Genomic DNA, 13401 nt, shown 5'->3' with positions numbered 1-13401 from the left:
GCTATGAGTCAGTGCCAACTTGACGGCACCTAACAATAACAAAATCTTTGTTCTTGAGAGTCCATATAGTGCATCTGCCTAGTCCACCACCTTGTCAGAAGTCCCATCGTTTGGTTTTTGACTGCTGCTTCCATGAGCACACATTGTGGATTCAATTAAAATGAAATCTTGACAACTTCCATGATTTTTCTTTTTATCATGATGTTACTGATTGGTCCAACTGTGAGGATTTTTGTTTTCTTGACATTGTGGTACAATCCATACTGGAGGCTGTGCCTTTGATCTTTATAAGTGAGTACTTCATGTCCTCTTTGCTTCCAGCAAGCAAGGTTGTGTTATTTGCATATCACAGGTTATTGATGAGTCTTCCTCCAATCTTGTGCCATGTTCTTACTCATATAATCCAGTTTCTTAGATTATTTGCTCAGCATATAGATTGATTAAGTATAGTGCAGGGATACAACTATGGTGTACACTTTTTCTGGTTTTATGCCAGTGAATTTTTCCTTGTGTTCAAATGAATTGCCTCTTGTTCTATGTACAGGTGCCTCGGGACCATAATTAAGTGTTCTGGAATTCCCAGTCTTTGCAAAGTTATCCATCATTAGTCACAGTTGTAAAAGTGTCTGTTCAGTCTCAGATTGGCTTTGTTTCAGGTCACCAAGGCCACAAATCTTTGCTTTCACCGTTGGAGAGGTTAGTGGGCTCAAACCTCTAATCTTGCTATTCGCAATCCACTGCTTATCCAACAGAGCCACTGTGCTTCCCTCATTAGCCAAGTTTAATGAAACAAAAAACCAAGAAATGCTGGTGACTTTACATAACAAAACTGTGTTTGGGGGCCTTGCAGTTTTTCATTCTACTTAGGACTCCTAGTATGGCACTGTAGGATCAGCACTAGACTGCAAACCATAAAGCCAGCAATTCAAACCCACCAGCTGCTCCTTAGAAACCCTATACAGGGTCGCTATGAGTGGGGGTGACTCGACAGCACTAAACAACAGCAACAAAGTCTTATTGGTTCCTGCAACATAAATATTTTTATCTTTATTTCTGACTTAAACAGGAGGTGATTCTTTACATATTTTTAAAAGTCACCTTATACATACCCACATATATTTTTGGACATGTTACTGATCTAGTTTTATGATTAACATTTTATCTTCTTTCTATTCCGAGAGTAATTTGTCCTACATTTGATTTTTTTTTTAAAAAGGAATTTATAAAATATATCACAAACTGCTTATTAAATAGGTAACAGTACATTAAAAAATATATATCATGAGATTTGAAGTCAATAGGATATTCATTTGTAAATTTTAAAATTTTTATGGAAGATAAGCAATTATATTTTCAGATGAAAATATTCTATTTTGAATGTGAGTTGAATTATACAATATAGGCATGAATTGAATGGTGGTACTGGTGTATCGTGGAGTCAGTTCAAACTCATAGTGACCCTGCATAGGGTTTCCGAGGCTGTAAATCTTTACGGGAACAGAAAGTCTCACCTTTCACCCACAAAATGGCTGGTGGTTTCGAACTGCTGACCTTGAGGTTAGCAGACTGACTTGTAAACACTAAGCTACCAGAGCTCCTATGGATTGAGTAAAGCAATAATTTTTTAAAATTACTTATATGAATCAAATAAAGTTGCACAAATACAGAAATGATGCATAATGATGATTTTCAGTTTACACTTTTGAATAAATAATATTAACACTATTTTTGTTGTAGTTAAGTGCCATTGAGTTGGTTCCAACCCACAGCGACCCTGAACAGGGTTTCCGAGGCTGTAAATCTTTAAGGGAACAGAAAGCCTCATCTTTCTCCCACAAAGCAGCTGGTAGTTTCGAACTGCTGACATTGCGATTTGCAGCCCGATTCCTAACCATTATGCATAATGATGATTTTCAGTTTACACTTTTGAATAAATAATACTATTAACATTATAAAGAAATTAAAAACAATTAAGGTATTATTTACCAGGAAGGAGAAGAGGGGATAAGGAGGAGGGAATAGGAGCTAACGGTAATGGAAAAATAAAATACATTAAGGGTAGGATTGCAAAACCAATTATTGCAATCCCTGTAAATACATTCTTGTTGCCTTTGTTGTTAGATGTGTATGAGTTGGTTTCGACTCAGAGACCCAATGTACAATAGAAAGACACACTGCACTGCCAGGTCTTGTATCTTCCTCACAATGTGTTGTTATGTTTGAGTCCATTACTGTAGCCACTGTGTCAACCATATCTTGAGGGACTTCTTTTGTTGTTTAGCCTCTACTTCCCCAAGCAAGATGCCCTTTTCCAGGAACTGGTCCCGCCTGATAACCTGTCCAAAGTATGTGAAACAATCTTGCCATCTTCACATCTAAGAAGCATTCTGGCTGTATTTCTTCCAAGACAGATGTGTTCGTTCTTTTGTACTCCATGGTATACTCATTATTTCTCATCAACGTCATAATTCAAATGCATTAATTATTCATTGGCCATTCATAATCATTATTCACCTTATGCATGCATAGCTGGTTACTGAAACTCCATGCCTTGGGTCAGGCACACCTTAGTCCTCAAAATGACATCTTTTTTGAACCACATTTGATCAATGCAATTATACGTTACTTGATTTCTTGACTGCTGCTTCTATGGACATTGATTGCTAAGACAAGCAACATTATATTTATTATGATGTTATTTAGTGGTCCAAATGCTGAGCTGTCTTCTTGTCTTTTGGTTTTTTAACTCCTGGTTTTTGCACACTTCATTATAATATATTATGGTGTCTTCTCAAACAGCCTTTTGAAATAGAAATTCCAAAGGCCCTGGTGGTGCAGTGGTTAAGCTCTTGGCTGCCAGCCCACAAATTGGTAATTGGAACACTCTTCAGGTCCCATGGGCAGATTAGGGAGAGGAGAGTTTGGGAATTTCCCTGACATCTTTCAATTTCACTTCTCCCTCAAGAAAATTAGCTTAAGTTCCTTCTACTTAAACCCACAAGACATCGCCCAACTTTCACTCCTATTGGTTCTCCAATTCTAGACAAGCCAATCCCTGACACCGAGGTTAGTGTTAGTTGGTCTCCTAGGACAAGCCAGCTGGCAGATTGGCCCTAGAACCTCGTACCAGGGCCATGGCAAATCGGATCCTCCTTCTGCTGCTCTCGGGGGCCCTGGTTCTGATCCAGATCCAGGCAGGTGAGTGGGGGAAGAGAGAGAAACGGCCTCTCCAGGAGCAAAGGGATCTACAGGCTGGGGCGCAGGACCCTGGGGAACGCTACCACCACGCCTCTATTGACACAGAAGCCCCCACCCCATCCCTTCTTCCTGGGTCTTCCATTCCCTCCTCCGTCCAGAACCCCCCACTTCTCCATCCCCATGGACCCCAGATCAGGACGCCGAGTGAGGACAGGAGTCGGCGGTTTCATCCACGCCTCGCCCCCAGGTTCCCACTCTCTGAGGTATTTCCTCACCGCTGTGTCCCGGCCCGGCCAAGGGGAGCCCCGTCTCATTGGCGTTGGCTACGTGGACGACACACAGTTCGGGCGGTTTGACAGCGACGCCCCAAATCCGAAGGTAGAGCCAATGGCGCCGTGGATGGGGCGGATGGACCCGGAGTTTTGGGACCGGCAGACACGGATCGCCAAGGTCCGCGAACAGACCTACCGAGAGTACCTGCGGAACCTGCGCGAATACTACAACCAGAGCGAGGCTGGTGAGTGAGGCTGGCGGGGGTCGTGGGTCACGTGTACTCTGGTCCACATGGGCGGGATCTTATTTTCGGGGTCTGGGGTCTGCGAGAACCACCAATCAGTTGACCCGGAAAAACCTCTGTGTTTTGCTTTGGTTTCATTTTCATTTTAGAACCAAGTGTCTCAGACCAACCCCCGCCCGTCGGGACCTTGGGGCGGGGCTGATCCTCCGCGCAGGGGGCAGATCCAGGGGTGGGCCTGATGGGGGTAGGGGGGGTGATCAAGGGATGCGGCTGACTGCGGGGTCGGGGTCAGAGTCTCACACCTACCAGGGTATGTATGGCTGCGACGTGGGTCCGGATGGCCGCCTTCTCCGTGGGTACAATCAGAGAGCTTATGATGGTGTGGATTACATCTCCCTGAATGAGGATATGCGTACCTGGACGGCGGCAGTCACAGCGGCTCAGATCACCAAGCGCAAATGGGAGGAGACTGGTTTGGCAGAGCGCTACAAGACCTACTATGTGGAGGGCAGGTTCCTGGAGTGGATCCATAGATACCTGGAGATGGGGAAGGAGACACTGTTGCTCACAGGTAAAGGAGATGGCAGGGCACCTTCCCGAACTCCCTTTATGCTGGTACCGTGTCCACCCTACTGACCTCTTTAATTAAAGGAGAGGAGGATAGTGGAATAAGACACCTCTTTAATTAAAGGAGAGGAGGATAATGGATTAAGACACCAGAAGACCCCTTCACATGGGTGTGGAAAGTGAGTAGTTAGCTCAGACTCAGAGATCCTTTACCAGAGAGTGACTTGCCTAGAGGAGTGCTCCTTTCTCTCTGAGACAGTTAAGGGATCCTCTCTCTCAGGGAATACCAAACCAAACTCACTGCCTTTGAGTTGATTCCAGTACATAGAGACCCTATATGACCACATAGAGACCCTATATGACCACAAGTAGAACTGATCCATAAGGGCTTTTTCCTCTTTTTTTAAGTTGTAAATTGGGTGAAGTTTCTTAGAGTAAATCTACTTTCTATTCAACAATCCATACAAGTTTTGTTTCATGGCATCGATTATAATCCCCACAATGTACCTCCACGTATCCTACTTCTCCACTTTGTTTCCTGTTTCCATTCCTCCTTTCCTAAACTTTCTGACTTTGTCCTTGGGTAAATACTGCTCTTTTCATCTCCATTGGTTGAGTATTCTATTCTAAGGAGTGTATATCTCACTCGTGCTATTCTTCCCTTGTAGACCTGCATATCATTTGACTGGACATTGAGCTACGGGAGTGAGTACAGTTTCAGACCTGAAGGGTCAGACCTAAGAGCCATAGTCTCAAGGGTTACAACAGTCCCTGTTCAGTAAGCCTGGACTTTCTTACGGTTTTGAGTTTTGTGTGACATTTTTTCCACTCTATCCAGGACTTCCTATTGTGATGACTTTTAGAGCAGTCAGCAGAGGTGGCCAGGCACCATTTAGTTCTTCTGGTCTCAGAGTTATGGAGACTAATATTCACTTGGTCCATTATTCCACTGAACTAATTTTTTTCCTAAATCTTAGCTTTTTTTCCTCCAGACCACTGTTATTTCCTCCAGACCAATACATCACACCTACATGGTTACACATGAGTTCTTAAGACCCCTGATGCTACTCACCAGAATAGGATGCACAGCATTGTCTTTGTGGACTATATTATGCCATTTGACCTTAGTATATCCCAATACCAAGGTAATTATCCTAGAGACTCAATGATTCATCCCTCAAGGTGTTTGGTTATGTCTAAGAAATTGTTGTTAAGTTGGTTCCAACTCATAGGATTCAAATTGAATACATCAGTGGATAATGGTGGAAAAGCTCAATATCATCAGCCATAACAAGGCCAGGGACAAACTGTAAAACAACATGAATTATTAATATGCAACTTCAGGCTGAAACCAAAGAAAATTAAAATAAGTCCATGAAAACCAAAGTATGGCCTTAGACATATTCTACCTGAATTTAGAAACCATCTCAAGCACAAATTTGAATCATTAGATACTAATGACTGAAGACCAAAGAGTTGTGGATGACAATAAGAAGAAAATCATAGAAGAAGAAAGCAAAAGGTCATTAAGTAGACAAGAAAGGAAGAATAGATGAAAATGGATGTCAGACGAGACTCTGAAACTTGCTCTCCAGTGTAATGATGCTAAAATAAATGGAATGAATGAAGAGGTGAAAGAGCTGAACAGAACATTTCGAGGGCAACTTGAGAAGACAAAGTATTATAATGAGATGTGCAGACACCTGGAGTTAGAAAACTGAAAGGGAAGAACACCCTCAGTATATCTCAAGCTGAAAGTAGATTCAAACCTTGAATTGTAATACTGAAGGAGTTCTAGTGTGGCATTGTAGGATAAGCACTGGACTGTTAACCACATGACTGATGGTTCAGCCCATCAGTTGCTCCTCAGAAACCCCATACAGGGTTGTTAGGAGTCAGAACCAACTTCACAGTATTTAACAACCACAACAACAATGGGTAAAATATTAAATGATGCAGAAGGTATCAAAAGAAGATGGAAGGAATACACAGAGTCACTGTACCAAAAAGAAATTGCCAATGTTCAACGTTTTCTAGAGGCACCGTATGATTGAGAGGAAATGGTACTGAAGGAAGAAGTCCAAATAGCACTAAAGGTACTGACAAAACACAAGGCTCCAGGAATTGATGGAATGCAAATAGATTTCTTTCAACAAACTGATGCAGCTGTGGAGGCTCTCATCTATGCCAAGAAGTTTGGAAGACAGCTACCTGATTGGAAGAGATCCATATTTTTGCCCATTCTAAAGACAGTTGATGCAACAGAATGCAGAAATCATTGGATATCATTAATATGCAGAAGTAAAATTTTCATTAATATAATTCAGAAACAGCTGCAACACTGCATTCGCAAGAAACTATCAGAGATTTAAGTTGGATTCAGACAAGGACTTAGAATGAGGGTTATCACTGCTGACATCAGGTGGATGTTGGCTGGAAAGAGAAAATATCAAAAAGGTATTTATTTGTGCTTTATTGACTATGCAAAGGCTTTCGGCTGTGTAGATCATGACACTACGGATAACATTGTGAATAATGAGTATTCCAGAACACTTAATTGTGCCCATAAGGAACCTGTATATAGACCAAGAGACAGTAGTTCAAACAGAACAAGGAGACAGCAGTTTAAAAGCAAGAAAAGTGTGTGATCAGGTTTTATTCTTTCACCATACTTAATCTGTACGCTGAGCGAATCTGAGAAACTGGATTGTATGAAAAAGAATGTGGCATCAGGATTGGAGGAAGACTCATTAACAGCCTGAGATATGCAGATGATACAACCTTGCTTGCTAAAAGAGAAGAGGATTTAAAATACTTATTGATGAAGATCATAGACCACAGCCTTTGGTATGGGTTGCATCACAGTGTAAAGGAAACAAAAAATCCTCACCACTGGAGCAATAGATAACATCATAATAAACGGAGTAAACATTGAAGTTGTCAAAGACTTCATTTTGCTTGGATCTACTATCAACTGTCTTGGAAGCAACAATCAAGAAACCAAATGACGTATTGCATTAGTCTCTTTAAAATGTTTAATAGCAAAGATCTCAGTTTGAGGACTAAGGTGCGCCTCACTAAGTCCATGGTATTTTCAATAGTCTCATATGCATGTGAACGTTGGACAATGAATAATGAAAGACATACAAGAATTGATGCATTTGAGTTATGGTGTTGGAGAAGAATATTAAAAGCACCATGGACTGCCAGAAGAACAAACAAATCTATGTTGGAAGAAGTACTGCTAGAATGCCCCTTAGAAGCCAGGAAGCAAGATGTCAGTCTCCAATACTTCAGAAATATTATCAGAAAGGACCAGTCCCCGGAGAAGAACATCATGCTTAGTAAAGTGGAGGGTCAGTGAAAAAAAGGAAGACCCCCCAAGAAGGTGCATTAGCACAGTGGCAACAGCAATGGGCCCAAGTGTAACAACAATTGTGAGGATGGCGTAGGACCTGGCAGTGTTTCGTTTTGTTGTGTAGAGTGGCTGTGAGTTGGAGCCAACTCAATGGCTCCTAACAACAACAGCCACCAAGGAATATATTACTGTCAGCTTGCTTTTTGGTTTTGTGTTATTGTTGTGTTTGTGCATGTCGCTGTTGTTAAGTGCTGTCAAGTCGGTTCCAACTCATAGTGACCATGTATAGGGTTTCTGAGGAGCACTTAGTGGGTTTGGATTGACAACCTCATGATAGCAGTCCAGTGTTTAACCTACAATGTGACACCAAGACTCCTTTGTGTATGTGGCATGGCTGTGCTGATGATTTTTCCTCTCCAGATAATTTTCTGTTGTGTTTTAATTTTTAAAATGAATTTTATCATTAACTTTGTTTCTCTAGTTTTGTTGATTTTGCACTTGTTATTGTGAAGTACCACTTAGTCAGTTTAGACTCATAGCAACCCTGGAGCAGCTGGTGGGTTTGAACCACCGACTTTGTGGATCACAGTACAGTGCTGATCTTATAGTGCCACACCAAGAGTCTGTTGTTTAGTATTGACTAAATTGTCATACTTTCCCTATATTTTATTTTGATGAGACTATTTGTTAATTTTCTTTGTAGTTGTATCATCATTTATTATTTTCTTCCCAAGTTTTAAACCATCATTCTATCTTGAAATCATTTTGACTTTGTTTCCATATGGAAGTTTTACAACAACAATATTTCTTCTTTTTGCTTTCTAGTTGTCCTTGTTTATTAACTAATGTCTTAGTCTAGTAGAAACCTACTTTGGATACTTCCATATCTACGTTGGTGTCTGGGTGATGTCATGTGTGTTGGTCACATGTTGTCTGCTTTTGGTGTTTCTCTGTTCAAAGAACTCAGTTTAGTAGCTCTTGTTAGGTAATGCTGATTTTTCCAAATATCTTTGATTTCTGTCTATCTGGAATTGTCCTAATTTCACTGTCATATTTGAGAGACAATTTTGCTGGATATATAATTCTTGGTTGGCATTTTTTTTTTTCAGTTTTATTTATGTTACCATATTGTCTTCTTGTCTCTATTATTTCTGCCAAGAAATTAGATCTTAGTATTATTGCTTCTCCATAATAGGTAACATCTTTTTACCCGAACTATTTTTAAATTTATTTAATTGGTTTGGAAAGTTATATTTAATATGTCTTGGTGATTTTCTTAGTGTCTTCCCTATTTGGGTTTCATTGAGCTTCTTGAATGCATATTCTCATCTTTCATGATATTAAGAAAAATTTTTCACAAATCTGTGACAATATTCTCTGTTTGTTTTTTGTCTTTTCCAGTTCTTTAATTCCAGTCACACATAAGTTAATTACTCTTGATGAGATCCCATATTTTTAGGCCTTCTTAAATAAAAAAAAAATTTTTTTTGCCTGTTGTTCCTCTAACAAATTAATATTGAGAGCATCATTTTCCAGACCACTCAATTGGTATTGTATTGATTCATTTTTACTCCTCTGCCCTCTCAATGCATTATGTATTTCTAAAATCTTAATATTAATCTTTTTGGATCTTTATTTGCTGTTTTTGCATGGTATTTACCATTTTCATTGTAGGTAAGTTTGATCTTGTAATGCTTCCCTGAAATCTTTTAGAATTTTGTGTGTTTTCCTTGTTTTCACATGCAGCTTTGTTGATCTTTCTCTCAATCCACTGAAGGTGCTGAAACATTATTCTTTTAAATTCTTTATCAAATAAGTGTGACACTTCTAATTTAATAGAAAGTTTTCTGGCTCTGTATTTTGGTCACTTATTTGCGCCACTCTATCGCATTCCTAAGCGTGAACGGAAATTTTCTGTTGTCACTGAGCTATCAGGATGTTGCTGTATTTGCATTTAATTGATTATCATGTACTGGTGTTCTCAGGCACTTAGCACCTGTCTCCTCCCGGCTGTAGTAAACGATGGGATTATGTGAGCAGTTCTCTGTTCACTGTTCCTGTGGTGTAGTTGATAGCAGGTTGGGCTGGTGTTATGTTGTCAGGCACTTAGCACCTGTCTCCTGCTGTGTGTAATAGAAGTTGGGAGTGTGTGTCCAGTTCTCTGCTCATTGTTCATGTGGTACAGTTGCTAGCAGGCTGGGCTGGTGTCAGTCTCCGTCTGGTGAGGTGTTACAGGAGTGGGTGATGCCCTTGCCCAGTGCGTGGGGTTGCTAGAGGTGGAGCTGTGACTGGGAAGTATGGACACAGTTGCTGACTCCCTCCAGGTGAAACAAGAGTTAAAATAGAGAACAAACAGCACTATCAAGAAAAGAATTTTTTTAAAAGAAAGCAAGCAGGGAAAAAACAGTAAAGAAAGAAAGGAAAGTAAAATTAAAAGGGAAGAAAAAAAGAAAGAAAAATCAAACAAAACTATATAGACCTTGCCAGTTAGCAGCAGTCTGCTGCTTATCCTACAGCACCACACCAGGATTCTAAATACAGCTTATTGTTAAGTGCCATCCAGTGGGTTCCAACTCATAGAAACTGAAGAGTTCCTGGGAGGGTTTGAATTGACAATATTGCAGTTATCAGCCCAGTTTAACCTACAGAGCCACATCAGGACTCCAAACAAAAGCAGAGAGGGGAGAAAATGAAAAAGAATCGTAGTAAAGAAAAAGGGAAGGGAAAAAGGAAATGAGGAGATGAAGAAATGAGGAGAGGAAGAAATGAAAGAAAAAGGAATGCAGAGAAAGTAAAAACTAGAAAAGGCAAAGAAGAGAAAATGAATGGGAGTGATGGTGGAAAGCTGGTGCCCTCTGCTGGTCGAGGAGGTCATGGGCGGGTAAAGGTACTGCAGGATTTCCACTCCTAGATGGACTTCCTGCAGCTTGAGTGTCTGAGTCAGGGTACCTGATCCCAAGAGTTATTCCAGGCCCAGAGGGTAGCTTGGTCACAGCACCCAATCCTAGAATAAGTTGCTGCCTACCAAGGGATGGTTTGGGGCAAGGTGTCTGTCCATCAGCACTGCATATTCTGCTGGTCCAAGGATTTGTGTGCCTACAGACATGGGAGTGGTATATATCCATGAGGACGTGCCTCTGACATCAGGCAGAACAAGGGCTCAAAGCGGGGGCTGGTCACCAGCTTCCAGGTGGGTAAGGACAGGAGCTGGCCCTGCTTCTGGTCACCAGAAGCGTATGGGGTATAAAGAGAGGATCCAACCTGTTCACCAGCCCCTGGTGTGGGGACTTAAGTGACCCTGGGTGTCTGGATCTGATAATCAGCTCACTGTTCCTATTGAATTCTGCTTGCAACAATTAAAAATGACCATGTTGTATCAGACCAGCTGACAGTTCACTCATTCCATGTGTGTTTTCCCAATGTCTGTTTTGTTCAGCTTCTTCTCCTAGTCAGTATTCAGTCCACTAATTCTGTCCTTTCCTCAGAAGCTCAGGTTTCCAGAGTTATCGTCGATATCTGTTTTACTTGGTTCTTGACTTTGCTGTAGAGGATCTGGATAGCATGTCTGCCTAGTCCACCATCTAGTAAGAAGTCCCTTCATCAGATTTCCAAGGCTTAAATCTTTATGGAAGTAGCCTGCCACATCTTTCTCCCCCACAGTGGCTGGGGGATTCAAATTGCTGAACTTTTGATTAGTGCTTTAATCTTGTGCCACCAGGGCTCTATTGAGAATAATAGGGATGATGATTCCTGATCTTCCTTTGATCCTGGAATAGACCTTGGGTAGCCACCAGGGACTACATTTCTCATTCTTGTTCTCTGTTCCACATTCAATGAGTTTGGAGCTAATTCTAGCATTTCTGAGTTTCTCAGGCTCCACCTAGGTCAGAACTAGAAATCCCTGTTTTCCCCTTCAGACACCTGGAGCCTCCTGCTCTGGACTGCCTTTCCCTGATTCTAGAACTTTCAAAGGAATAAGAGATTACCCAGGTCCCTGGTCCAGGCTGGTGTCTGAGTTTTGTATCTCTTCCCCTATTCCAACAGTCTGGTCTATTGTCAGGATGATTACATAAGACTTATTCAAGTAGTCCATGGGAAGTAATGGAAAGTTCTTGAATGTTCTCACTCCTTCCTTTAGAGCCCCCAAAGGCACATGTGACTCACCACCCCATCTCTGAACATGAGGTCACACTGAGGTGCTGGGCCCTGGGCTTCTACCCTGCGGCAATCACCCTTACCTGGCAGTTGGACGGAGAGGAACAGACCCAGGACACAGAACTTGTGGAGACCAGGCCATCGGGGGATGGGACCTTCCAGAAGTGGGTGGCCTTGGTGGTTCCCTCTGGAAAGGAACAGAGATACACCTGCCATGTGCAGCATGAGGGGCTTCCTGAGCCCTTCACCCTGAGATGGAGTAAGTAGGGGATGAGGGTGAAGCCTTTTCTTAGGGAATGCAGGAGCCCTTCTAAAGGCCTCCAAGGAGTCAAGGTTCCTCACCTCCCTTGTCTTTCCAGAACTGCCTTCCCAGACCACTGCCCCCATTGAGGGAGTCATTGCTGGCCTGATTCTCCTCGGAGCTGTGATCCTGGGAGCTGGGATTGTTGTAGCTGTGATGCAGAGGAAGAGGAGCTCAGGTAAAGATGGGTTGGGGTTTGACCTTTTTATCCCACTGAAGGTTTCAATCCCAGGTAGGAGATTTGACGTCACCCACTTCAGCCAGACTGCCAAACCATATGAACTGCAAGATCGGTGGTTCAAGCTCACCAGCTGTTCCTTGGAAACCCTATACAGGGTCGCTATGAGTCGCAACCAACTTGACGGCACTTGACAACAACAACAACTTCATTATGGGAGGCACCATCCACACATGTGCTAACCCAGTTTGGGGACCTGTGTGTTAACATTACTCTTCTATAAGCACATGTGAAAATGAAACACAAACCTTCCACGTTAATGGTTCTAGTGATGGAGACCTGATTCTGGTTATGGGGGAAGGTTGCTGCTGCTGAGGACAGGCTTCCAGGAAGGTGATTAGTCCAGTCCTTGCACATCTTTTCTTGCATTTCCTTATCCTGCCCTGGGTCTGCAGGCAGTCTGGAAATTTCCCTGGGGTTCTCGTCTAGCTGACTCTTCTTGGACCTCGTGGTCTTGCCTCCTCCCTGTTCCCTCAGATCATGTTTTTTTTTTTTTTTTCTCACAGGTGATAAAGAAGCAAGCTACACACCAGCTTCAAGTAAGTATGGAGGAAGGGGGCTCATGGGGTAGCCTCCTCACCTCATAATTTCCATTTTCTTGTTCTCATATCCTTTGGTCTCTAACCAGATCCTATTTTTGTTCTCTAGGAAATGACAGTGACAGTGCCCAGGGCTCTGATTTGTCTCTTACTCCTTCTAAAGGTGAGACCCTGGGGAACCTGACCTAGGGAAGGGTTGGGGCAGAGGCAGTATTACTAAGTTATAGGGATTCTTTGGATTTGGCCATTTTAAGATTGTTATAGGCTGATGTTTAGAGCGTTAACACCTAAAGGCACTAACCTGAATCTGTTGATGTTTCTTTTCTTTTGTAGTGTGAGACAGCAGCCTTGTGTGGGACTGAGTGATATGAGATTGTTCACACTCCAGTTTCTGATTCAAGAACCCCTGACTTCCATTTCTGCAATGGGTGTCTGAATGTGTCTCTGTTCCTGTGAATACACTGTAAGGCTGTGGAGGATTAGTCCATCCCTGCCCTCCACGGCCCCCTTACACACCTACTGAGTCTT

At 42.2% G+C, this 13401-nt stretch overlaps 1 protein-coding gene across 1 annotated transcript; it reads left to right on the top strand.

Annotated features, from left to right (window-relative positions):
- The first annotated feature begins 3134 nt into the window (after nt 1–3134).
- LOC102842679 (HLA class I histocompatibility antigen, A-11 alpha chain-like) lies at nt 3135–13062 on the top strand. The gene is made up of 7 exons (XM_006872847.1): nt 3135–3198; nt 3446–3715; nt 4008–4286; nt 11779–12054; nt 12155–12274; nt 12841–12877; nt 12993–13062. Exons 1-7 carry the CDS (start codon nt 3135–3137, stop codon nt 13060–13062), a joined length of 1116 nt encoding a protein of 371 aa, XP_006872909.1.
- Nucleotides 13063–13401: the final 339 nt, after the last annotated feature.

The sequence above is a fragment of the Chrysochloris asiatica genome, unplaced genomic scaffold (genome assembly GCF_000296735.1).
Source record: "Chrysochloris asiatica unplaced genomic scaffold, ChrAsi1.0 scaffold00213, whole genome shotgun sequence".
Lineage (NCBI taxonomy): Eukaryota > Metazoa > Chordata > Mammalia > Afrosoricida > Chrysochloridae > Chrysochloris > Chrysochloris asiatica.
Note: the sequence above shows the minus strand (reverse complement) of the source record. Positions and strands in the feature narration are given on the sequence as shown.

Coding starts and splice junctions, on each gene's coding strand:
- LOC102842679 (XM_006872847.1), top strand. CDS start 3,135: ATGGCAAATCGGATCCTCCTTCTGCTGCTCTCGGGGGCCCTGGTTCTG. Junction 12,055..12,154: donor GCCCTTCACCCTGAGATGGA/GTAAGTAGGGGA, acceptor TTGTCTTTCCAG/AACTGCCTTCCCAGACCACT. Junction 12,878..12,992: donor TACACACCAGCTTCAAGTAA/GTATGGAGGAAG, acceptor AGGAAATGACAG/TGACAGTGCCCAGGGCTCTG.